Below are 27,361 nucleotides of genomic sequence, written 5' to 3'. Positions count from 1 at the left end.
TGCAACCATAGAAGGGACAGGCAAGGAAAGCACATGAAGAGAGTACAGCTTCACTAGACACATACTGGTGTATAGCGGGAGGACACAAATATTCAACCCCAGTGTTAGTCCGGCTGGCTGTACATGTCGCAATAGGCAGCTCAATGTACTCCGCGTTTAGTAAGTATGTGGCATCTACCATCTCAAATGCAACACAAGTCATTTACAATCACTCACTATAGAGCAATATTTTATTCGTTATGTAAACAAGACTGATAGCGGTCACATAAAAATAGCGGATATGGCGGCATCTATACAGTCAGACATCTGCTGATCTACAATTGCTGACCATTTCTCAGGGATACTCCATTCCTTTGTGAAGGTGGATAACCCCGCTAAGAAAAGCGTATATTGAACTGTTCAAGTTTCTTAAAAGAAGACAACTTAGCCTATGACACTACATTCACGACCATTCATTAAAATAATCATATTAAAGGGGTAATCCAGCTTCCAAAAATTATCTGACAATACATCCACGGCAGTGCTAAATCCTCACTGTTCATCCTTTATTTTACTTGCTGCTCCTTGTATCACTGTTGTTAACATGCAGCGAATCTGTGGACAAACTACATTTCCCATGATTCATCTGCCTACACTCACTTTGCTGCTCATGGGGAAACATCACAGTAGCATGTCACCTCAGATATGGAAGTGATTCAGTACCTGCAATGATTTCATTGCGGGAAGAGTGGAGAAGGGAGGGGTAAACAGAGAGTGAGAGCAGGCAGATGAATCATGGGAAATGTAGTTTGTCCACAGATTCACTGCATGCAAGTAATAGTGATACAAGGAGCAGCAAGTAAAATAAAGCCAAGCAAAGGGTGCACAAGGGAACAGTGAGTATTTAGCACTGCTGTGGATGTATTTGCAGATGGAAGCTGGATAACCCCTTTGATATTGCCCTTTTAAAATAACCTGTTTATCAATATCTATGTACAATACATGAATATTAAACCGGATTAGGTCAGATTCAGATTGACTTACCTTTTGGCCTGCATTCTTAAGGTTTCTTAGAACGATCAGCAATATTTCTGGATAGAGGCTTATAAAAATCAGCAGAATGATGGCAAGCCAAATGGACACCGACGTGAGCATGTGAGAAAACACAAAGTACATTCGTTGCTGTCTGAGGAACGGCCTAGAAGACATCCGGACAGTGGAGATAAATACAAGAGCAGACATAGAAAATCACAAGAGAAGTCACATTATTTGATAAGGTCACAATACATTTGGCTACAATATTTGTCATACAATTGTGATAAAAGTGATTTCTGAGCTATCAGTTCATGACCTCTTGTACATGGAGACTTCCTGATGGGCTTCCAGATATTGGGAAGAAGGATTGGGCAAGTTAGACTACAACATATTAATTTGGGTGTGCAAACTTATGGGTTGGTGTGCGTTAAAGCTAGAATTGATGCCAACCTCCAGCTAGTGCAGATTTGCATTTTTTGGGTCCCCAAGGAGACCTGACAAATGGAAAGCCAAACGCTAGTGTGAACCTAGCGGGAGCCTGCCGATCCTAGCACATCCATGATATTTATTAGCGCACACTCCTCTATAGCATCTGATACAAGTTGTTCTTTACATTCTTTTTTACAGCAGTTATACTATAATTTCCATCAGTACTCCACTTTTCAATAAATGTATTTTCTATACTTACCAAATGATTCCTCCCCAAAATATTGAGAAGATAACGTAAAAGGCCAAGGAGCCCCATATGACCAAATGATTCATCCATGTCCAGTATCGAGTATCTAATGCAAGCTGTAAAACATATACATCGCTGTATTAAATTGTTACAAATACTTCTAATCCCAGTTAAAAGAGTTCGGCGATGTTCACATCTGTGTTAGAGCCTTTGTTTGGAGACTCTGTCTTAGGGTAAGTTCACACGGGGTTTTTTTGGTCAGGATTTTGAGGCCAAATCCTCCTCAAAAAGACGGCTCCCATTGAAATCAATCCCAGACTAGGCCCATTCTTTTGGGCCTAATCCGGAGCGGAGTGTGCGACTGGATGCTGGTGCACCAGCATCCAGTCGCAGCTACCCGAATTTGGACCGAAACCAGAGGCGGCCTCTGTCCTCAGGTTCCGGTCCAATAAACCCCATGTGAACTTACCCTCAGTGTGTGTTGAAAATCGCTGGCCGAAAAAGTGCTGCAAGTCTGACTTTTCAGTCCAGCGGTTTCGGAACAGACACCCAATGGATCCCATCATAGTTAACTGGGTCCGTCAGGCTTTGTACGCGACTGCGGTTGCAGTGGTAAAGCTATCCGCGGTTCTGGTCCTCCAATGAGTGTGAACCCAGCGCCATATGCATGTCTACTGCTGATTTTACTCACTTAATGACACTTAAAGTAAATGTTTAGTCAGTGAGATAAGATAGTAAGACAAGTAAGATAAGATAGCACCTCTATACCAAGACATGCCTGCTTTCTAAAATGTTTACAAAAGAAAATCCCCATATAGAAAACCATGACCTTACCTTTAATGTGACTGTAAACACTAATGTAGTGAACACAATTGTCCCAAAAGACCAGTTTCCAAATACCTGAAAAATCACAATATCACAAATTATTATTTCATTTTAAAAAATTAGGCTATAGAAACACAAACCATCTGCTTTGGAAGTCTGTAAAATAACACTGAACCCGATGTGAAAAGCATTCATAACAAATCTCTACTACAGTCCCAATACCAAACGCTCTGATCTGTGAACGTCACCTCCCAAAACAAGTGTGTTCTCCTTTCTGCTATCACCTCTGCCGATTTGGTCTCCAGCAGAGCTGGAAATCTGTAGGTCCAGTCATTACCTGCCCCCTAGTGATGGAGGACCTTACTAATATCGGGGCACTTGTCAAAATTAGACTGGGACATTGTAGATTTAGGTGTAAAAAGGCAGAACACTGGACAAAAAAGCGTAAAATCAAGATATAACATTAACTGGATCCTTGCCAATATATAATGAATAGAGACAGAGGTGGAACTTGAAGCTCCTGGGCCCCAAGGCAAAATTTGTAAAAGGGCCGCGGCCAACCATAAGCCATTCATAACATTGGTGTCTTCTTGTGTTTTATAGAGGCCTTTGGGTTTCCTCAGGCTCCGATATTGACTGCTACCTCTGCACCCCCCTATAGCTATGCCCCTAAATAGTGGAGCTCATCTGCATGGGCAGAGCCTCAAGGAAAGGAAGCCGGTAGGAAGGTCCCCTAATATGTCTGAATCTCAGGACTACAGATAACCAAGATTTTTGCGGGTGTGAAACGAGGTCTAACTAGGTCTATAAAAAAAAAATTGAAAAAAATAATAATGAAGTTAAAATTTTTTCCACAATGACTCTTTTATTCGGCCACCGCAGCCTAGATTTCAGACCTCTGCTAGCTGTGCAAATCGCAGCCAATCATCCATCACTTTCCAGCCACATTTCTAGTCCACGTCATCAATGAAACCACATGACATCGGCATTAAAGAGGCAGTGCAAGACTTCATAAAAATGGCCGATTTCTTCTTCTTCTTCTCAGGAATAGACGTCATGTTCATTGGTCACATGACCATGCCGCAGCTCAGTCCCATTCATTTGGGAAGGAGATGTGGCATTGCCATGTGACCAACTGGACATGAGGTCAGTTCTTGAGAAGAAGAAAGCAGTGATGCTTTACAGTCCAACACAACCCCATTAATTTTCAGTATTGTGTGTGAGATCCATAGGAGGATACCCACGGTTCGTACCTGACAAAAAAAAGGCATGTTACTATTGTGAGCTTAAAGGGGTTATCCAGGTACTGTAGCATTGTCCTATAGACTTTATAGTGGTCACTTGGTGGCCAATAGTAAAAACTGGATAACCCCTTTAAAGGGTATTGTTTCATAAAAGGTTTTCATATGGACATCTCAGAAGGTTTGATCATACTTGGCTTGGCTTTCATCACACAGCCAAGTATGTTGTTCACAGATCCATACAAAGGATCAGAACAAAGGACTGAAAAACTAATATAATGACAGATGCAGATAGAACACATTATGCCTGCAACCTTCATCATTGATTGTAAAGTAAATAAAACAACAGAGGCTTTCCTCCATCAGTTTGTTGTACTGATCCTATGATGGATCAGTACAACGGGCTGAATTTAAACTAATGTTCTAACAACCAGTGGTTGGACTAGCAATGAGACCTCCAACGGCCAGACATTTATCCCCGATCCTGTGGGTACGCTATAGATGTTCTTTGTAGGACAATCCCTTTAAAAATAGTCCAGGTCATTCTGACAGACGTGTAGATGCATAAAGCAGAACCGCATAGTCATTTGTATTTAACACTATTTATTACCACCATACATAAGCGGAAGCCTCTGTTAACAATAGCGTCACCGCTCTCTCGTGTATCACTCAACAGTGAAAATCCATATCTGATATCTGGAGAATAGGGTTGAGTGATCGGGAAAGATCGGATCCCAATCGTCGATCGAGCAAATTTCGCGATCGGCTGGAAAATGATCGGATTTTGAAATCTCAAGATCAGCTCAACCCTAAAAGTGACTTTTCCCATAGAGAAGCATTGACTAGGGTTGAGCGATCGGGATCGGGAAAGATCTGATCCCAATCGGCGATCGAGTAAAATTTCACGATCGCACGATCGGCTGGAAAATGATCTGAAATCGGATTATGAAAACAATCTAGGTGTAGAAAAAAGGTCCTTGTTGTCCTCATCAACCAATCAAAGCTCATTAGAAAAATTAAAGCTGACCTGTGATTGGCTGTTATGGGCAAGAAAGCGGTTTTCTGATATTCCTGATTAATAAGATCTGACTAATGGGGTCTGCCTGGGGACTAGTCTTAGAATTGTGCAGTAGAATGTACTTTACTTGCCCTGGTAAATAAACTGGACTCCTCAATCAAACCTGCTAATGTGAACAGAGCCTTAAACAAAAAAAAAAATTCAGTTTTTTAATTGGTTGCCACTGAGAATATCCAATTTTGGCCCAGCCTTAGTTTTGTATACTTTGTACACGCCAATAGCTTGTAATGCTTTGTGGCCAGCAGATCTGATGTAAAATACCAATGACTATAATGCAATAAGTTAGTTCTAGTCTAACTCTAAGTCAAAGAAAGACGCTTACCAAACGCGCTCATGATCTGGATGCCAACATTAAAATAGGAAGTGAAATGTAAAAGGTCCCCGTAACAAAAATACCAAAATTAAGCAAAAAATAAAAAATCCTCAACAAATTTGATGATTTAAAAGGTAATCTGCTCCCCTTTATATCTCACATCAAGTCAAAAATATACCACAAAGACAGGGGCCACACAGTGGCTCAGTGGTTAGCACTGCAGCCTTGCAGCGCCAGAGTCCTGGTGTTCAAATCCCGCCAAGGGCAAAAAACCATCTGCAAGGAGTTTGTATGTTCCCCCCGTGTTTGCATGGATTTCCATCCCATATTCCAAAGACATACTGATAGGTAAAGAAAACGTACATTGTGGGCTCTATGTGGGGCTCACAATCTACATTAAAAAAAAAAAAAAAAAAATTATATATATATATATATATATATATATATATATATATATATATATACTGTATATACCACAAAGACAATTGGGTATGTAATGTTTTTTATTCCAAGTGCTATACAGAAAAAAAAACAACATATCTATAGATGACAGACTACACCTATGGCTTAGTTAGTACAATCTCCAATAGACTTGTACACTATCTGTGTTCATCAGAAGGGAGGTCAGGGCACCAGAGGGAAGCACATAACCTCACAGACATTACACTACACACAGGGTATATAAATGACTTAAATATACTGTACCTGACCATTGCCTTCCAATGAGGGATTCTGGAACAGGAAATAAACTCCGAAGAAGAATACTAGTCCTTCAAAAGCTCCCAATGCAGTCCAGTATAGAAAAGGCAACCACTGCAGCATTGCATTGTCAGATATTCTCCTGCAATGGTTAAACAATCCGTCTTACCCATAAAAAGTCAAAAAGAGTACAAAAAGTGGTAAAGAAAGGTTCACTAATGCAGGCCATACATGAAATAGCTGTCAGCTTATCACGGGCAGACATTGACATAACAACTATTCATCTTGACAATCCCCTGATCATACAGATTGACAGAGGTCTGACTCTCTGGACCCCTGCTGATCAGCTGTTTCTGAGAGGATGCAGCTCCCAGCCGAGCGCTGTACTGCTTTCTTGCTATATTCTTCATAACAGCAGTTGTGGTACTATAGCTGTGTCCCTGTCTATGGGGCACGACTGCAGCACCCATAACTGCTGCCATCAAGAATACACCAGAGGGACGGGGTAAGGCAGGGGTAGGGAACCTTTGGCTCTCCAGCTGCTGTGAAACTACAACTCCCAGCATGCTCCATTCACTTCCATGGGAGTTCCCAGAACAGCAGAGCCAGTGTGCATGCTGGGAGTTGTAGTTTTGCAACAGCTGGAGAGCCGTACGTTCCCTACCCCTGGGGTAAGGGGTCCAGCTAAAGTTTGCACCTTGGCCCACAAGACTTTAGCTACACCACTGGGTTTAGGACATAGTACAAGATCTTACCTATCATTCTGCTGTTGGTTCAGAATTCTGAATACTTACAGGAAATAGTGAAAATTGCAGATTGGGTATGTGGTGCTATTATTAGATCACTACAAGCACACCTATGACTAGTATATACTGACAACCCATTATATATAATGTGCTATGTGTTGGTTCTACTGAGCTATTACTTCAATGGCAGGATATGTTTTGTGCTATTGGGTCTAGTCGCACTTGTACCCGTCATTATATATATAGAGCTGCATACAGAAGTGACAGATCTGCTATAGCGCACTAGAGAGGATTCTTACTCACCCAAGTCCATTCCCCTGCCGCCACCACCATGTTACATAGCACACTACAGTGATAAACACTAGACCACTCTTATGTATGTCACTTTTATAGATTTGGAGAAAGGGGACTTTGCAATCTTATATAAATAAGGCCGGTGGGGCACTGGGGACAGGCCTTCAAGTTTTTGACCTTTTAGTAAATAAAAATTAAATTCTAGTAGATTTTTATTAAAAATGACCTTTCACCATCTCCAGCTCTTTGCATTTTCCAATAGGTGCGACTCCAGCACAGGGGATATTTCATCTGTAGTGCAGTTAGAGCCATCACCCAGTATGCTAATTAGCTTTGTACTGTCAGATGGGCGGTCCCTGACTTTACAGCATGATTAACATATCAAGGTGCTGACACTAAATGCACTGATGGGGGCTACAGATGAAGTTCCAACTGTGCAGGAATCAGTGGAACAATATCTCGAAGGAGGAGGAGGAGGAGGAGGAGGTGCTGAAAGGTTCCCCTTTAAGGGGTTTTTGTTCTTACTGGACATAAGAGAAAAAAACTTGTGCAAGGCGGCTCTGCTGTATCTGAATATATATGGACATATATATATACTAGAGGGAGGACCCGGCTTCGCACGGGTATATTACATTTTATGTTTGTGTAGTGGCCCCATAAGAATTGTCCAGTTTTGCACTGATGTATTTTGTATGTGGTTTGTGTGTATGCCCATAAGCGTCATGTGATTGTGTGTATCTCATTTTGGATGTCAGTGAAAAACCTGTGATCAGTTGTTATGGATACCTGGAGTAAAGCTGTATCTAACCCTTCCCCGTGTAGTACTGTGTTTAGATGCAAGTATCCAATCCTTGTTGGTGTGGTACTGTGTGCAGATGCACATATCTAATCCTCCGGCGTGTGGTACTGTGTGCAGGTGTGTGTATCTAATCCTCCCCCGTGTGGTATTGTGTGAAGAGGCGCATATCTAATCCTCCAGTAAGTGAAACTGTGTGCAGACGCGCGTATCTAATGACTCTGGCATGTGGTACTGTGTGCAGATGCGCGTATCTAATACTCTGGTGTGTGGTACTGTGTGCAGATGCGCGTATCTAATACTCTGGTGTGTGGTACTGTGTGCAGATGCGCGTATCTAATACTCTGGTGTGTGGTACTGTGTGCAGATGCGCGTATCTAATCCTCCCCCATGTGGAACTGTGTGCTGAGACGCGTATCTAATTCTCTGGCATGTGGTACTGTGTGCAGAGGCCTGTATTTAATCCTCCAAAGCGTGGTACTGTGTTCAGATGCATGTATCTAATCCTCCCCTGTGTGGTATTGTGTGAAGAGGCGCGTATCTAATCCTATGGCGTGTGGAACTGTGTGTAGACGCGCGTATCTAATCCTACAGCATGTGGTACTGTATGCAGATGTGTGTATCTAATCCTATGGCGTGTACAACTGTGTGAAGATGCATGTATTTATTCCTCTGGCGTGTGGATCTGTAAGCAGATGCACGTATCTAATCCTACGGCATGTGGTACTGTGTGCAGACCTGCTTATCTAATCCTCTGGCGTGTGTTACTGTGTGCAGACGCGCGTATTTAATCCTCCCCTGTGTGGTATTGTGTGAAGAGGCACGTATCTAATCCTACGGAGTGTGGAACTGTGTGTAGACGCACGTATCTAATCCTACGGCATGTGGTACTGTGTGTAGACGCGTGTATCTAATCCTACGGCATGTACAACTGTGTGAAGACGTGTATCTAATCCTCCCCTGTGTGGTATTGTGTGAAGAGGCGCGTATCTAATTCTACGGCGTGTGGAACTGTGTGTAGATGCACGTATCTAATCCTACGGTATGTGGCACTGTGTGCAGACACACGTATCTAATCCTACGGCATGTGGTACTGTGTGCAGATGCGTGTATCTAATCCTATGGCGTGTACAACAGTGTGAAGACACGTGTATCTAATCCTCCCCTGTGTGGTACTGTGTGCAGATGCATGTATCTAATCCTATGGCATGTGGTACTGTGTGTAGACGCGCGTATCTAATCCTCCCCCGTGTGGTACTGTGTGCAGACACGCGTATCTAATCCTCCCCTGTGTGGTGTTGTGTGAAGAGGCGCGTATCTAATCCTCCCCGTGTGGAACTGTGTGCAGACGCGCATATCTAATCCTCTGAGGTGTGGAACTGTGTGTAGATGCATGTATCTAATCCTCTGGAGTGTGGAACTGTGTTTAGATGCGTGTATCTAATCCTACGGCATGTAGTACTCTGTGCAGATGTGTGTATCTAATCCTATGGCGTGTACAAATGTGTGCAGACGCGCGTATCTAATCCTCTGGAGTGTGGTACTGTGTGCAGACACGCGTATCTAATCCTACGGCATGTGGTACTGTGTGTAGATGCGAGTATCTAATCCTACGGCATGTGGTACTGTGTGCAGACGCGTGTATCTAATCCTATGGTGTGTACAACTGTGTGAAGACACGTGTATCTAATCCTCCCCTGTGTGGTATTGTGTGAAGAGGCACATATCTAATCCTACGGCGTGTGGAACTTTGTGTAGACGCGCGTATCCAATCCCCCGGCATGTGGTACTGCGTGCAGAAGCGTGTATCTAATCCTATGGCATGTGGTACTGTGTAGACGCGCATATCTAATCCTCCCCCGTGTGGTACTGTGTGCAGACGCGCATATCTAATCCTCCCCCGTGTGATACTGTGTGCTGAGACGCGTATCTAATTCTCTGGCTTGTGGTACTGTGTGCAGAGGCATGTATCTAATCCTCCAAAGTGTGGTACTGTGTGCACACACGTATCTAATCCTCCCCTGTGTGGTATTGTGTGAAGAGACGCGTATCTAATCCTTCGGCATGTGGAACTATGTGTAGACGCGCGTATTCAATCCTACTGCATGTGGTACTGTGTGCAGACGCGCGTATCTAATCCTCTGGAGTGTGGAACTGTGTGTAGACGCGTGTATCTAAACCTACGGTATGTGGTACTCTGTGCAGACGCGTGTATCTAATCCTATGGCGTGTACAAATGTGTGCAGACGTGCGTATCTAATCCTCTGGAGTGTGGAAATGTGTGTAGACGCCTGTATCTAATTCTTCAGCATGTGGAACCGTGTGCAGATGCACATATCAAATCCTTTAGTGTGTGAAACTGTGTGCAGAAGTGCGTATTTAATCCTCTGGTGTGTGGGACTGTGTGCAGACCCGTGTATCTAATCCTCTGGTGTGTAATACTGTGTGCTGATCTGTGTATCTAATCCTCTGATGCGTGTATCTCAGTTTGGATATCAGTGTTGCATTGTGCATGTGGAGTGACTGTGTGTATTGCAGTTGGAATATGAGTGAAAGTCTTGCAGGTTTGTATTGGCTAAGGGGGGGGGGGGGGGGGGGGCACTGTGTTTGGAATGCTGTATCTCAGCAACGGTACTTCCGAGCGAGTTGGAGTCTCATCTTAAACCTTCCCTGATATCTGAAGTATCTCTGTACCAAATTTGGTGAAGATCGGTCCAGTCGTTTGGTTCGCATTAGAGCACAGACAGACAGACAGACGGACAGACAGACAGACAGACAAGAATTCATTTTTATAATATAGATATATATATATATTCCTCAGTAACAATATTTATCCTGCAGAATAACTGGTGTGCTCAACATATTGTTGTCTGCCAAAAAAACCTGCTCGGTGGTGATACTAATAAGAGGACGCCCTATGGTCAGCCCTACACCAGTTTGGGTGAAGCCTTTTAAATGGCCCATAGCCCTGGTCATAAATGTGGTCACCTATACTTACATATATAACTTAGGATTTGCTATAAGTGTTTCAATGCTGATGTGTTGCTCCAACAGACTGTAAGCCAGGATGGGCAGCGAGGTAAAGCAGATGTTGTACATGGTCAAGTATGCAGCATCATAAAGCGGCTACAACAAAGAGGAAATAGAAAGAGATGGATTAGATTTCACATGTCCATTGACGGTTCCATACCCAAACCCTTCACTATTGTACAAGTATTACCAGCCGTCTTATTTCTCTGACAGCTTTTGCAGAGACGGAGAAGTTCAGCAGATCTCTGTCCTTACGTTTTACAAGAAAAGCTAAAGCAGTGGGATTTAGATTTTTGTACATTTTAGTTTCAAGTCATCTAATCCCGCAGATTTTGACTGCCAATCTTATCTGTGTGGAGGAAGGGTAAGAGTCCCTGGGGAAACTGCAGCAACGTATTATTCTTTCCTCAGTGAGAAAAACGTGCATGCTTGGTATAGACTGGCCTGCAAATTTATGGGGTATTTAAAGCAGGTAGGATCCCATAGTCAGGACCAGCATCAATTACAGGGATTGTACCATTAAAAACTTTTTTGTTTCCTAGTTGACACACAGGACTAGCCTTAAGAAAGGCTATTCTTCTCTTACCTTTAGATGCCTTCCTCGCCCCGCCGTTCGGTTAAAAATCTGTTTTACGTCGGTATGCAAATGAGTTCTCTTGCAGCACTGGGGGTGGACCTCAGCGCTCAAACAGCACTGGGGGCGTCCCCAATGCTGTCAGAGAACTCTCTCCAGCTCTGCCTCCATCTTCTTTTGGAACGTCCTCTTCATGCGTCTTATTCCAGCGCTGGGGTCACACTTGTATGCCCGCGCAGTCGGCTCTGCCATCGGGCCGGCGGCCATTTTCTTGTGGCTGCTCACGCGAGGATGCGCAGAACGATCTGTACTCTATAGAACTACAGGAGCATAATGCGCATGCTCAAGTAAGCAGCCACACTTGTAAATAGAGCGCCAGAGCGCTTGCATGACTGGTGCTCCATTCACCTCTATGAGGCTGCAGGCCGGTAGCACCATTGCAGGCAATGGAGTGCCAGTGACACCATTCTGAAGGAGGATTTTTGGACCCATCCACCTGATTACAGAGGAACCTGGCAGCCGGACCCTCACATCTATTAGAGGACTAGTAGTAAGGAGTCTGAAGTCTATAAACATCAGTGTCATAGAAGAAGAGATTCCTATACATAAGGAATTTATTCTCCTGTGACTGAATTTCTCTGAAGACTGAGAACTGTAACATCAGTTTCATATTTAGCCTTCCTTGCCTCAAACCTGGAAAATGTATGGTGACATCTTATAATCTCCAGATGACTTCTTAAGTGTTGTAGAAAGTGTTCAACTCAAACTTAATCCGCACCAATACAAATCCTGCAGAGCGCTCCCTGTCTGACCGCAGCCACGACCGCACCCTGCGGCCACACTTGGCCTCTGTGTACACAGTCATATCATTCACTAAACCTTACTCTTCCAGATATATTACCAGCTGGACTGAATACATACCTGTTGTGAAAACCCACAAAAGAACTGGTATAAAAACTGTGGCAGGATGAAACACAGGTTCTGGAAAGAAAATTAAAAATAGAAATCAGGTCTATAGTACTGGTGCAGGTCTACGACAACAGCTGAAGACAATGGCAAGACCCAATGTGACTACCTTACAGTGATGATCGATTTCAAGTATAGGTCATCAATATCTTATCGGTGAGGGTCCAAAGCCCAGCACCTCTCATGATCAGCAGCTGAGCCACAGAGAATGGAGCAGGAAGCAGACAGCTCTGTTCTTTATGTAGTGCCTGATCTGAGCGCTTATTAAAGTGGACTGTATCACACTGGTCTGATCACTACATAGAAAACAGAACTGCCTGCTCCTTGCTCCATTCTCTGTGCATCAGCTGCTAAAAACATCCCCCACCGGTCGGATATTGACAGCCTATACTTAGGATAGATCATCAATATTTTTAGCCTGGTAAATACTTCAGTTGTTAGATAAAATTTGGAGATCTTGGCCAAACATCATCTAATATGTATGTCCAACCCGAAAAATATGAAGCTACACCATGGAAGGTCTAATACAGGGGTAGGGAACGTACGGCTCTCCAGCTGTTGCAAAACTACAACTCCCAGCATGCATACTGGCTCTGCTGTTCTGGGAACTCCCATGGAAGTGAATGGAGCATGCTGGGAGTTGTAGTTTCACAGCAGCTGGAGAGCCGAAGGTTCCCTACCCCTGGACTCTAATAGAAAAAAATGCAAGAATCCTGATAATTCAAATTATCTTCATATGCATCTACTTATATCTAAACCCTGCAATAGGGTTTACTGGGAAGAGCTCATACATGGTGCAGGCATCAATGAGAGATCACATATACAGTGATTATGCCATTAAAGGGGTTGTCCAGGATAAACAGATTTTCGCAAGGAGGTCAGGAAATGGAGCCCGAACATCACTCGCATACGTCACCTGTGATGCCCCACGTCCTTTCCTTAGGCCGCTGATTGGCCTCGGTGGTCACGTGTGGCAAGGACATCTGCGGGAACAAGACTCCGGGAGCTGCAGGACTGCATTGCAGTGGGAGACACCGATGCTTTGGGGACAGGCAAGTATGGGATTTATTTTTTTTCCACCTTTCCCAGCCTCCTTGAAGCAAACTGTACATCCCGAATAACCCCTTTAAATGCAGATCTAGCAAACTCCAGTAGCTTCAGTGAAAAGTTACTTTGCTCATTATCAAAGCCGGTCTAATGAAATGGCCTTGATTAAAATTGATTTATTCCTGAGAAAACACTCCTGTACTGAAGACGACCTGTAGACTGGTGAACGCAGTAAGATAGCGCCCTGAAGTCCTTACCTTATAAAAGAAATACTGTACAAGGTGCGCTATCCTGACATAGTACAAATGGCCGTGAGCTAGGAGGAGTTTTTTTAAGTGCTTAAATTTTGGCACGGCATAGTCGCTATTTCTGGCTGCTTGTCGGCCTTCTTTTCCTTTAATACCTGGAAGTAAATGACAGATTAGTTATATCATGATGAATAGAAGTACTTACTAAAGTGGACCTGTCAGCAGAGGTCATCACAAAAAGGATGCATATGAGAAAATTCGGGTTCGTTTAAGTTAAGAATCGAGCTGTATGAAGAAGGCAGAGCGTACCTATCCCGACGTGTGCTTCCAATATCATGCTGACATCGTTCGCTCCATCTCCCACAGATAAAGTAATTGGGTTTCCTTTACTATTTTTTACCATTTTAACAATCTGCAGAGAAAGTCACAATTATTCTTGTGTCAGTAATGAGACGAAACCCGTTATACCTTGTTACACACTTTACTCCACATTCACTGATGAAGGCGGCTTTAGAAAAGTCAGGCCGGTCTGTTAACACAAAGCAATGTATTTGCTACACACAATGGCACGTGTCACACCAAGCTATGATACATACCTGTGCTTTCTGCAGCGGCGCCATACGACAACATAACACCGCTGTACATTTCTGACAAATCTGCAGAAAGATGTTTTTGTAGTGACTGGAACTGCAGTTGGAGTTTAATATGAGCGACAATGTGGAACCGTCAATGATCAGCCCGTAATCCTGACTTCCTGTCCAGCTCCTGAAACAGAGATATGTCAGGTTACTTGTGTGACCCAGGTATGCAACGCGTGCGTATTTTACCACTAAAGTGACACAGTTCGGTCACCTTCACTCCATATATCCACATAAAGTAGAACGTGAACATCCTTTGGTTTTCTTTCATTTGAAGTTCTGTACGGATCCATATCTTATATATCTTTATAGGGGGCTCGAAGAGCTGCAAGTTTACAAAATTACACGTTAGGCCTCATGTATGACCGTGTACATGAGCCAGGCCTGTGTTAGAACGGTCCATGGATGATATCCATTTGTCGGCCGGGCCTCCATTAATTTACTCCTGGTGAGCCTAGGCCACAAAAACAGTCAAGATCGGCATTGAGTTTTTCCCCCAGGCTTACAACCCTACGTACGGGCCTGTGAAAATACATGGACGAGTGTATAGGTTGATAGAAATAAATGGGCAGTACGCTAGTTGTGAAAAACACGCCCAGCGCACCGACAACAGAAATGGTAGTGGGCACGAGGCCTAAGCCAGTACCTACAAAATGTGTCCCTGTGCTATGCATTTTGCTCCTTGGTTACTGTTCATCTTGTCTCCACTAGGGCGGAGCTGTGACAGTGGCACTGCCTTCTCAATTTTCCAACCTCCCCACTGAAAACACATGCACACTTGGCTGAGCGCGGATATGTAATGAAAACACTTGACATATAATTACTGGATATCTATTAGAGCACCTTTAAAGCTGACACCGAGCTTCCAGAATGGCACATATTCTATACTAGCTTTTACCCGCGACTTCGTCCGTGGAACCCCAACCCCCTGCGGGACCCACCTGGAGCGGTGCGCAGGCTTGTTCCTTTGCTGAAACTGTTTACCTCCTCTCCCTCCTGGCACCCGCCATCCCCCTTTCTCCCTACCCGCTACCCCATGTGGTCACTCCTTCCTCCTACCACGTGCCCCTTTGCCCCCCAGGAACGTGCCCCCTTCCCCCCCTAAACCCATGCCCCCTTCTCCCGTGTTACCTACTCCGTGCCCCCTTTTTCCCCCTACCCCATGCCCTCTTCCCCCGTCTTACCTACCCCGTCCCCCCCCCCACCCTGCGGCCCGCTGGAACGCTTTACCTGGTCTCCCTCCTGGCGCCCGCCACCCCCCTTTGTCCCTACCCGCTTCCCCATGTGGTCACTCCTTCCTCCTACCTCATGCCCCCCTTCCCCCATCAGGTGAGCTGCTGAAAGGGCTGGTATGACGTCATCCAAGGTCCTACAGCATGCCAGGTCCTGCAGCGAATTGAACTGTGAGAAGCATCGGGCACGGGAGTGAATTGCGGTGGTGTACGGGAATTCCATGTAGCCTATCGTTCAATCCGGGACCCAAGGTATGTATGTGCGCATTTTCAGACAAATCCATTCACCCGCGTAGGTGTGATTGAGGAACAAACATCCAAACACACAAACATCCAAACACACATACTTTCAGCTTTATAATATTAATAGGATAAGAATGCATTCAGTGTGTCTATATTGTAGAGGCTTTCCAAATGTCTGAGAAAGCTGGGTAGTAAAACTTGCTAGAGTTTTAATGGCAGCCATACTGGTTAACACCGCCAAGTGAAGAGATTTTATCAGGATGGTCCACACTTGCGCCCGGACTCTGCTTTGCAGATTTCCGTCTTCTGCACGAGAAACTGGACAGGAGACAGAAACCTGCAGTTTTCAAACTCATTCATGTGAATGGGTTTGCAAAGTGTCTGCCCGTGAGAGTCTTCTCTCCTCCGCGGCGAAACTGTATTTTTAACCGCACACAAAGTCGGTCATGCAAGACTTTGTGTCTGGTTAAAAAAACAAAACAAAAGAAAAACGGTTTCGCTGTGGAAACCACAAAACGCTCACGGGCGGACATTGACTGCCGGCAGAAGATGGAAACCCCAAAGCGGAGACTGGGCGCAGGCGTGAACCCGCCCTTAGCAGGAGAAAGTAAGAAATCATCTCTAGCAGAAATAGTTGCCTTTTGACGCTCCCTTTTATTTTCGGTGCCTCTTGCACCAGCTTTCGGTGATACTCCAGGAGAAGCTCTTGTAGACGATCCTCCTTCCTTTCACTTTCCTCCACATTTTTGGTTGTCAGTTCCAGCAGTTCCGTGGTGTTCTGGAACAACCTACAGGCGTAACACGTGGACTTTGCGGTCTCCATTTTGTCTCCAGTTAGCACCCACACTTTCATGCCTGCCGCATGGAGCGCCTCGATGGTTTCTGCAGCTTGTTCTTGTAGCCTAGAAAGAGTGTTCCAAGGAAGAAAGAACAGAAAAAAAACACTTTAATTTATAGAATTGTGGTAATGAAAAACAAGGCTCTTTCTGCTTACTGTGAGGAAACAGAAACGTCTTTTTGCAATCTTACCGTACCGTACATATGCTTATTTCCAGGTGTACTAACCTGGCAGCTACAGGACACTGAAATTCCCCTGGCTGCCCATTGCCCGCTGACTACAGACTGTCAGCAGTCTGCAATGTTACTTGGTGTACGGACAGCAGCCATAGACATTTGGGATCCATCTGAGAACGATGGTTTCCCTTGACTTATGGAAAAGATCCCATTTGTTAGTTGCACCACGTAATAAACAACGCTCTCCATGGCCAGCAGAAATATAATAAAGATATGGCAGGAATTTACAGATGTTGTAATGAAAATATACTGAAGTTGTGAGTGTGTTTATCCTAATAAACTGAAGTCATTAAAATCCCTTTAGAAAAAACCTGTCATGTATTAAGTTACTGAGCTCGCTGACATGGGCCGCCTGTTTCCTATTTCTAGGTAATGTAGGGGATTGCAATTGTGTGGGATCTCAGGAGGGAATGACGCAGCTGCAGAGCATCACGTCACTACCCTGGAGGGGACTATATACGGCTCCTAGTCTGCAGATGCCCCCGAGACTTCACCAGAGGCCACCACTGCTGTACTTGTGTCTTATTAGGCTGTGTTCAGAGGCACAAACTTATTTTGTATTATATATATTCTATATGTTGGAACTATACAATTGGAGGTTTCATCACAGCTTTACTCAGACATGTCACGGCACATAATTGGGGGAATTTACTATTCCCTCAACATCAGAAAACTGGCATAGATGGGAATAGTTGTGCCGCATCACTGGCGTACAGCTGTTTTGGCACCAATAATTTGCCACTTCCCACATTCTGTGCCCCACTTGCCACTTTTTACGAAAGTTGTTGAGGCAGGAAAGAGATGCTTTGGCCTGATATATTTATTACAATACACGCCAGAAAACTCCGCTCATTCTGACACTTAAACACGTGTCAGAGTGAGCGCTGTAAAACAGAATCCCATTGACTTCAATGGATGCCAACGTACGCGCGTTACACATTGAAATCACTGGGTTAAAAAGCCTCCCATTGATTTCAATGTGTAGCGCGCGTAAGACGGCACCCATTGAAGTCATTGGGATTCTGTTCCACAGCGGTCACTCTGACACATGTTTACGTGTCAGAATGAGCGGAGCGTTACTCCGTGTGAAAGCTGCCTTGTATAAGAAATCTACGTCAGTTCCCAGTGTAGATTTCCATTCTGACCCAAGCGTCAAAACCTCCTCTTATTAATTCAGCTGCTGTTAGGACCACTGGAGGACTTCACTAAGACTGGCATACTGAACACCAGGCTTCATAAATTCCCTCAAATATCTATACTATATTCTTTTCCAAAAGCTTAGTTATGGGGGAGATTTATCGTAAGGGGATTTTTAAAGACAGTTTTGCTGAAGTCTGCATTGTAAGAATATGAGTGAAATCAAACATGACACACTGGTTGATAAATCTGGTTGATCTTTAAGTCTATGACGTCTGTCCAGAGCTGTTACGTCACTCTAAAGTGAGATTATAACAATATTTGCAATTTTCCAAAAGTCGCATTTGGTAAATGTGACATATCAGTTCAACAGACTAACCAGGCTCAGTTTCACTTCAACTTCTTAAAGCAAAATTAACTGCATAGTAAAAAGTTTGTGCGCAAAAAGATTCAACAAGTTGCAAATCCCTATTTGATGTCAAAATTTTGTAAAGCATGACTTGATAAGTTACCTTAAAGGGGTATTCCCATGTACATAATCATATCTAGATTTGTAGATAATAGAGATGAGCGAACACCGTTCAGATCAGCCGTTCCGAACAGCACGCTCCCATAGAAATGAATGGAAGCACCTGGCACGTACACTTTGCCGGCAGCGTATTTCTATGGGAGCGTGCTGTTCGGAACGGCTGATCTGAACAGTGTTCACTCATCTCTAGTAGATAAATAAAAGTTAAACATTTTTGCAAATATAAGTCATTAAAAATTCGGCAGAGTTTTAAAGATTTTCTCTAACTTTCTGTCTGTTATCTTGTTCGGTTGTCAATGGTTGCGACTAGAGATGGGCGAGTACTATTCGAAACGGCAGATTCGAATAGCACGCTCCCATAGGAATGAATGGGAGCAGCTGGCATGCAGGGGGCAAAGTGGCCGGTCCATTCATTCCTATGGGAGCGTACTATTTGAATCTGCCGTTTCGAATAGCACTCGCCCATCTCTAGTTATGACAATTAATGCAGAAACTATGATTTTCTTATTGTAGCTGAGTTATCAGGCAGGCACATTACATATGTGAGAAGATATCCTGGCCACAATAAGGAAATCATGGCAGATTTTATGACCTTAGAAAGGTCCTGCATCCATGGTCATATCCACTGGCAACAGACTGTGATCACAAGATATTTAGAGAAAATCTTTAGAACTCCGCAAAATGTTTCATTACTTATATTTGCAAAAATGTTTAATACTTTTAATTATCTACAAATTTTAAAATAATTATGTACATGGGAATTCTCTTGAAGCTCATCAAGAGAATGCTAAGAGTGTGCAAAGAGAGAATCAAAGCAAAAGGTGGCTACTTTGAAGAACCTAGAATATAAGACATACCGTATTTTTCGGACTATAAGACGCACTTTTTTTCCCCAAAATTTCGGAGGAAAATGAGGGTGCGTCTTATAGTCTGAATGTGGGGGGGAGAAGCGGATTTGCAGCATGGCCGCGCTACTGCCACCGCTGGTTTTCTTCAGCGGCAGGAGTGTGACAATCTGCAGGCCCCGGCAGCTAAGACACTCCCCGGCATCCGCCGGTCTATTACAGCAGATGCCGGGGACTGTCTTAGCTGCCGGGGCCTGCAGATTGCCGCGCTACTGCCGCTGAAGAAAACCAGCGGTGGCAGTAGCGCGGCCATGCTGCAAATCCGCTCCTCCTCCACAGGTCCCGGCAGTCAGTTAGCCCCCTCCCACCGGCCCCATACCTTTAGTGATGCAGGCCGGCTCCTGCACAGCGAGGCCGCAGGAGCCGACCTGTTCCAATGACAGCCGGGAGCTAATGAAGGCTCCGAGGCTTGTCATAGATATATATTACTATCGCGGCTGGTCTATGACCCTCCGCGATAGTAATGTATAGAATCTCCCATAGACGGCAATACACTTGTATTGCCGTCTATGGGACTTGCAATCAAATGATTGCAGGTTCAAGCCCCCTAGGCGGGGGATAATAAAATAGTAAAAAAAAAAACACTTAAAAAAAAATAAACACTTAAAAAAAATATAATAAAAAATAAAATAAATAAAAGTTCACCTCCTTTCCCTAGAATACATATAAAAGTATAACATTACTGTGAAACATATACATTAGGTATCCCTGTGTCTGAAAATGCCCTGTCTACTAATATTTTTATGTACAGTGAACGTCAAAATCAAAAGTGCTAAACCGCTGGGTTTTTCTCTCTGTTTTGCCTCTGAATTAAATAAAAGGTGATCTAAGCAATAAACATTTCCCAAAATGGTATATCTAAAAAGTACACCTGGCCCCACAAAAAAAAAAAAAAAAGGCCCAATACATCCCCGTACAGCTGCAGGGTCACCTGTCAATGTGGTCTTGCAGCTGTTCCAAAACTACAACTCCCATACATTAAATATTTTACCATTTTTTGCCTGAAAATTTTTTTTCCCTATTTTTCTCCTCTAAAACCTGGGTGCGTCTTATAGTCCGAAAAATACGGTACTTTCAGTTGTTTCGCACTTTTTTGCTAAGTATATAATTCCACATGTGTTAATTCATAGTTTTGATGCCTTCAGTGTGAATCTACAATTTTCATAGTCATTAAAATACAGAAAACTCTTTGAATGAGGTGTGTCCAAACTTTTGGTCTGTACTGTATACATATGTAGATGATATTTGAGAATAGCACACTATCAGCACCCATTCAATACATTGTATGCTCAGTGCCTAAGTAGTCAGTGAATCCAAGGGCTCAGCATTATTCCTAAGCCTCATTTGCAATGCAGCGTCTCCTGCGGCACAGCATTTATTCCAATAGCCAATGTCTGAAGTCAGGGAGAAGATTAAGAACCACACAAAGCAGGTCAACTATTTTTGTTCAGATCTCATTACTCAAAAACGCATAATGCACCTATAAAAAATATACCCTGACTGTGTGCATTAGTCATCCCTATAACAGCCAGGAGCAGCTCTGTAATGGAGTGACATCATGGGGTGTAACCCTGCGCCGCTCCAGATGTCAGAAGTTTCAGGAGTCTACCAGCCAAGCATCTGCAGGGTATGCTGTGCAGGGAAATATACTGTTATTATAAGGATGATGTAGATTTTTACAGGTGGACTGTATTTAGTAATATAAATTCAGAACACATAGTTACAATACCTGGTGCCCTTCTTTACAATCTATAGTGCGCTCTCTCCAGATCTTAGTTCTTGCTTCCATTACTTTAAAGCAGGGGTAGGGAACGTACGGCTCTCCAGCTGCTGTGAAACTACAACTCCCATCATGCTCCATTCACTTCCATGGGAGTTCCCAGAACAGAAGAGCCAGTATGCATGCTGGGAGTTGTAGTTTTGCAACAGCTGGAGAGCCGTACATTCCCTACCCCTGCTTTAAAGTGTACATCAGATTCCTAGACTACGCCATGCACACTGTACTTAGGTAGTCAGAGACATCCCCCCTGCTCTTGGCTGGTCTATACAAAAGCAGGGATAAGAGACAAAAGGGTGGGGCCTCGAGTGAGGTAATTTAATTACCTATTCTTAATTTATTGTGAACCAGATCTGCATTGTGATCCAATATAGCTAAGCTGAGTGTTGTCAATGAGTGCGGCAGGAAAGGCTGATGCTAAATATAACGGCGGTGCCATCTACCAGTTTTCAACAAGCTTTAAGTACAGCACAGCTGGGAGCGTTTATGGGAAGAGGACGACACTTTATTTAGAAATAAATCAAGTTAAGTAGCGAAGGGAACAAGTAAATATTTGACCCGTATAAATATACAGTGTGCAAGCCGGTTATTACAGCGCCCAGCCCATACTCAGAGCCTAACACTGATTCACCAGCCTGTAGTACACGCAGCTATGACATACATATGCCCCCCATGACACCTAGTTCTCTACATAGGAATTGTATGTATTGATTTCTAGATGCAACTATGTATCAGATTTTATTCTGCAACACTTTAAAGGGATCCTAACATCAAAATGACATTTTTTCTCAATAACACGTAGGAATAGCCTTAAGAAAGGCTATTCTTCTCCTACCTTTAGATGTCTTCTCTGAGCCTCTGTTTGGTAGAAATCCGGGTTTTCTTCAGTATGCAAATGAGCTCTCTCACAGCACTGGGGGCGTTCCCAATACTGCGAGAGAAATCTCTAGCGCCGCCTCTATCTTATTCTGCAACGGTCTCTCCCTACATCATCTTCCAGTGCTGGCTTCAAACTTCTAGGCTCTGCCGTCAGGCCTCGGCAGAGCCGACTGCGCATGCCCGCCTGGTGTACGCGGCCATTTTCTTGTGGCCGCTTACACAGTAAGCTGAAGCAAGCAGCCACAAGAAAATGGCCACACACATGTGCAGTCTGCTCTGCCCGAGGCCCGATGGCAGAACCAACTGCACATGCGTAGAAATTTGACCCCAGTGCTGGAAGAAGACGCGGAGAGAGGCTGTTCCAGAAAAGATAGAGGTGTTGCTGGAGAGTTCTCCCGTAGCATTGGTCCCCAGTGCTGTCTGAGCGCTGGGGCCCGCCCCCAGTGCTGCGAGAGAACTCGTTTGCATACCAAAGAAAACCGGGATTTTCTACCGAACGGCGGCGCAAGGAAGACATCTAAAGGTAGGAGAAGAATAGCCTTTCTTAAGGCTATCCTACGTGTTAGTCAGAAAAAAAAAAAAAAAACATTTTAATGATAGGATCCCTTTAAAGCTACATTCACACTCAGAGATAATTGAGCTGAAAAAATATGGATATGCAATGGATCTAAAATCCACACAACTGGTCATTTTTCATGTATATTTTTTGCCAACATGTTAAAAAATCTCATCCATTTTCCAGCTACAGTAATAAGTTATAGATTTTCTGCCTGTAAAATCATTAAAAGGAAATATAAAGAATGTGTATGCACACCCTTAAAGGGGCTCTATCAGCAAAATCATGCTGATAGAGCCTCACATATGCGTGCATAGCCTTTAAAAAGGCTATTCAGGCACTGTAAAAGTTAAATTAAACTACCCCCCCCCCCCCCCGTTTTAAAATAATAACTTAAAAAAGAATGTTCTCTACTTACGGAACGTGCACCCTTTGCGGGCATCTGGGTGTGTCTTCATCTTCTTCCCCGCCTCTTCTTCCTCTGATGTCTTCGGGTCCCGTCCTCCTCCGGCGCTTGCTCGCGGGCACTGATAAAAAAAAAATAGCCCGGGCGCATGCGCAGTAGCCGTAGTAGAAGCCGCGTGCTACTGCGCATACGCGCGGGCTATTTTTTTTTTTTTATCAGTGTCCGCGAGCAAGCGCCTGAGGAGGACGGGACCCGAAGACGTCAGAGGAAGAAGAGGCGGGGAAGAAGAAGACGGCGCACCCTGAATGCCCGCCCAGGGTGCACGTTCCTTAAGTAGAGAACATTCTTTTTTAAGTTATTATTTTAAAACGGGGGGATAGTTTAATTTAACTTTTACAGTGCCTGAATAGCCTTTTTAAAGGCTATGCACGCATATGTGGGGCTCTATCAGCATGATTTTGCTGATAGAGCCCCTTTAAAGGGGTGAGACAACTTATTTTTTACTGATGTTCAGGATCACTCAGGACCCCCGCTATTCAGGTAAGTAAAGGGACTGCAGTGCTGGTAGGAACACGTTACATCATGGCTGCACAATATAACCACACACCACTCACCTGTCTTCTACAGCAGTAGACCCCAGTAAGTGCATGTCATCTTCTATGTCATCAAATACTCGAGCCAACTTCTCTTCTCGGTCTTGTAGAGCCATTTTTGCCTCATCCAGCTGTTTGTTCATTTTGTCATACTCCTCTGGGCTGAGTTCTTTATACGCCACACAGAGAGTCCGGTATCCATCCTAAAAACAGAAATTAGACAGTGTGAAGAACGGTTTGCATGCAATGTATCTCACTGTTATAAAGAATAGTTCTTTTAGCAATGTGCAGACCTGTCAGCAGGATACAGACTGCTACTTACAGTTGGCTTCAGTCTGCCAATGGAATCTACAGATGAGGCATTCCCTAAAATGTATCATACATGAATAGTACATGTGAATATAAGAAACTTTGTATTATATCTATAAATAGTTTTCCTTCTCTAATTATCAGGCTGAATTACTATTTACATAGACGTCTATGAAGAGGAGAGGGGAAAAAGGGGACTGATGGCTACTCTGCTACATTGTATGTGTGAAAACCCATCTGACACTGCTGTATCATCAGGATAAGAATCTACCACGGCACAGAATGAGGCAATTAAATAATATTAACCCCCCCCCCTCCTCCATCTCCATAGACTTCAATATATTAGAGAGAATATCCAACGAAAAAATGAAGGACGATTCAGCAGACTGTTTTTCCAGATAAAATTTTATTTCTTTATTGAATAACCATAATTAAAATACGAGTGTGCACCAAGGAAAAAAGTTCAGACATGAAACGTGATGGTTACAGACTGACGCGTTTCGAACTAAGCGTTCTTAGTCATAGTCAATATATTAGGTTTAGCAAAAGGAGTATAAGGGTCTCTTGGAGATAACAGTCTGAGTATTAATGGGACTGCATCATTGGGAAAGGTCATTTTTAACTAATCACATCCATGCATAGCCTTTAGAAAGTCTATTCCACACCTACCTTTAGTATGTAGATTGCCTCAGTGGTTTCTGAATAAGGCCGTTTTATTCATATGCTAATTAGACTTGTGCATGATGCATTGTGCACCCCCTTTGCTATTGTTTCCTATGCACAGGCTGCTGCTGATGTTGACTCAGCTTCCTGTTTGCACACACATAGGATATAATAGCAGAGACGAGTGCTGCTGGGAACTTCCTGTGCTGGCTGGAAGCTCATTAGCATATGAATAAAAACAGACTTATTCAGAAACAACTGAGGCAATCTACATATTAAAGGTAGGTGTGAAATAGACTTTCTAAACGCTATGCAAGGATGGGATTAGTTGAAAATGACTTTTCCCAATGATAGAGCCCCTTTATAAGGAGGAGGAAAGAAGCCTTGTAACTGTGGAATGATGCAGATAGTTTTTTTTTTTTTTTAAATAAGATATATTAAAATGTTTGTTTTTTATATTCACCATTACTATACATTTCTGAAAAATAGTTTTAGAATTGCAAGTACACTTTAAGATCCCACTAGCACCATGGCACAGTGATCCCTGGTATTCAGGACACAGAATATGGCTGAGGCTGTGGAGAAAGTCGCTTCAAAAAGGGGGCCACACGGTGGCTCAGTGGTTAGCACTGCAGCCTTGCAGCGCTGGAGTCCTGGTGTTCAAATCCCGCCAAGGGCATAAAACCATCTGCAAGGAGTTTGTATATTCATTTCTTGGGCTTTTTCACAGTGATACTTGTAGAGACCTTTAGCTTTCACATGTCACTAGAATCGCTGTTCTATGTTCCATAAAGCTATGACTATTTCATGCCCCGCACCTTCAGCCTCCTCCTATTCACAGCAGATCAAAGCCCTTAGTGGCAAATCAATGATGAAGATGCAGGCGTGAAAGTCCCAGGAGGAACCAATACTGATATGACTTCAGTGCCTGCTACATCTAAAGGTGACAGACTGTTCTAAAAGCCTGCGTGTGCTGAGCGACATTGCTGCAGAAAAGATGTGACGTTAACAAACAGGGCTGCTTATAGAGGAGTCATCCCCATTATGTTTCAGTAAATACTTGTATTCCACATAATTCTGCAACATCTTTTCTAAGAATCGTGAACGTTGCTGTCCCTCTGTTATTCCTCCTAAAAGTGTATGACGACACTGGACATCTGCTTGTGAATTACTGACTACAAAAAGTCATGATATAACGTGTAGTCTGCAGCGCAGAGTGTCACAACTTGTCTTCATAGACTTTTATTTACTACCATTAGTAAAGAAGTCAAATAACATTCTAGATTGACGGCTGGTGGTGACAGCTCAGATGATCTGTATGAATGTGTCTACTACACCTATTATAGCTATACATGTTCCAGTCCAGGCAAGCACAGAAAAGAGTGTCAAACATACCAGGGCGTTCTGCTCAACGTGAACCTTGGTGCGCTGGATCTCATCCCGGGCCACTCTATGAAACACCGAAGAGTCGGCTCCTTTGCAGAAAAGGAATATTTTGCCTGAAACAAAAAAAAAAATAAAATGTGTAGAGATCACCAATGTGACGGTAACCTGGAAGGTGAAACTGCGCCCTGGTGTAAGCACATTTATCACAAAGTCTCCATAGAAAACAAAATTCTGAATAGTATTTCATATGAATACCCACAATAGTCTAATACCCTGAAATCCCATACACATTAGATGAATCTGCCAATTTCAGAGGGACCAAGAGAAGGTCTAAATGTCGACACCGGGCAGGAGATCCCCCGCCACATGTATCTGACAGCAGCCTTCTCCCCATTCACAACGCATGAAGTCTGGCTGAACCCAATGTGCAGTATGGGGAGGCAGGAGAAGCGGGGATCTGCCAAATGAGTAAATGGCTGACAGCTACGGGAAGATGGATGGGCAGCTTTATAGGGTTAATCGCACCATTCACACTCCGTAATCATGATCATGTCTGCCACTGGGTGTAAACAAGGCTGTGTCCAGTCACTGACAACAAGCAGAGATCTTACTATGAGATTGCAGTTCTGGAGAATCATTTCTCATTATTCCATTGTTCCATTATTTTATATGTATTCCTCCTGGCAATGTGGTGTTACCGGTTAGTGTTGTCCCCGCACAATCTGACTCTGCCCTATCAGTGCTGACTATTCCCCTAACCCTTTTACATGGAGAATGGTAACGCCCAGTTGTCATTTTATTTACACATAGGTTTAACATAGGAACAGCACAACGCAGAGTGATGAGAGAAGACGCTCCTGGTCTGTTCTATCATTGGGATACACCTATTTACTAACACACATGTAATGTACTTCCCTCTACACTATGACGTTATCTATTCCCCATAGATACCTGTGTGTGTTCTGACAAGCACGCTCATCCGTCGCCGCACGGGGTCAAAGTTCAGCACATGAAGAAGCTGGTAGCTGGTAAGAAAATCAAGAGCATCAGTATCAACAGCGCAACAAAGCGAAACAATAGTAAAGTAGTAATAGTAAATCTTTGTACTATATACACACACTCCTGTGCACCTATGTATGATCACTGAGGCCAATATGTGACAACTCACATATGTCACCGACTCCCATCCTGTGACCACTCAGGCCTTAGCGGACACTTGCAGTACAAGATCTCATGGCGTTCGCTGGAATGGACAATAGCAGCAGACACCAGAGCCCCGGACAGGTAAGTAGGAGTATGCGTCATCTATCCCAGCCTCATCCCTGAATTGTGAAATTCCTTTAAGACATCTATGATACTGTATAGGCATATGGGGTCTGACTAATGTCTCCACATCCGTCACCAGAATGAAGTGGCAGCAGCAATAAGATGCTGTACGTGCCTTTGGCTAGTCAATGACTGACCATACAGGCAAACAGACTAGAGAT

The 27,361-nt window shown here is 43.7% G+C and overlaps 1 protein-coding gene across 2 annotated transcripts in view; it reads right to left on the bottom strand.

The window, feature by feature from the left end:
* ATP11C (ATPase phospholipid transporting 11C (ATP11C blood group)) overlaps positions 1 to 27,361 on the bottom strand; it is a 104,864-nt gene that overhangs the window by 6,399 nt on the left and 71,104 nt on the right. For both annotated transcript variants that reach the window (XM_075260236.1, XM_075260237.1), the window contains exons 16-28: positions 26,826 to 26,899; positions 25,884 to 25,987; positions 23,538 to 23,719; positions 16,299 to 16,562; positions 14,144 to 14,312; positions 13,857 to 13,959; positions 13,557 to 13,702; positions 12,208 to 12,267; positions 10,681 to 10,808; positions 5,853 to 5,988; positions 2,525 to 2,590; positions 1,703 to 1,806; positions 1,024 to 1,177 (exon numbers count right to left, since the gene is read on the bottom strand). In XM_075260236.1, coding sequence (XP_075116337.1) covers positions 1,024 to 1,177; positions 1,703 to 1,806; positions 2,525 to 2,590; positions 5,853 to 5,988; positions 10,681 to 10,808; positions 12,208 to 12,267; positions 13,557 to 13,702; positions 13,857 to 13,959; positions 14,144 to 14,312; positions 16,299 to 16,562; positions 23,538 to 23,719; positions 25,884 to 25,987; positions 26,826 to 26,899 — 1,690 coding nt within the window. The remainder of the gene's footprint in view (positions 1 to 1,023; positions 1,178 to 1,702; positions 1,807 to 2,524; positions 2,591 to 5,852; positions 5,989 to 10,680; positions 10,809 to 12,207; positions 12,268 to 13,556; positions 13,703 to 13,856; positions 13,960 to 14,143; positions 14,313 to 16,298; positions 16,563 to 23,537; positions 23,720 to 25,883; positions 25,988 to 26,825; positions 26,900 to 27,361) is intronic.

The sequence above is a fragment of the Leptodactylus fuscus genome, chromosome 11 (assembly GCF_031893055.1).
Source record: "Leptodactylus fuscus isolate aLepFus1 chromosome 11, aLepFus1.hap2, whole genome shotgun sequence".
NCBI classification, from domain to species: Eukaryota; Metazoa; Chordata; class Amphibia; order Anura; family Leptodactylidae; genus Leptodactylus; species Leptodactylus fuscus.
The sequence above is the reverse complement of the archived record's forward strand: the minus strand, read 5'-3'. Positions and strand labels throughout refer to the sequence as shown.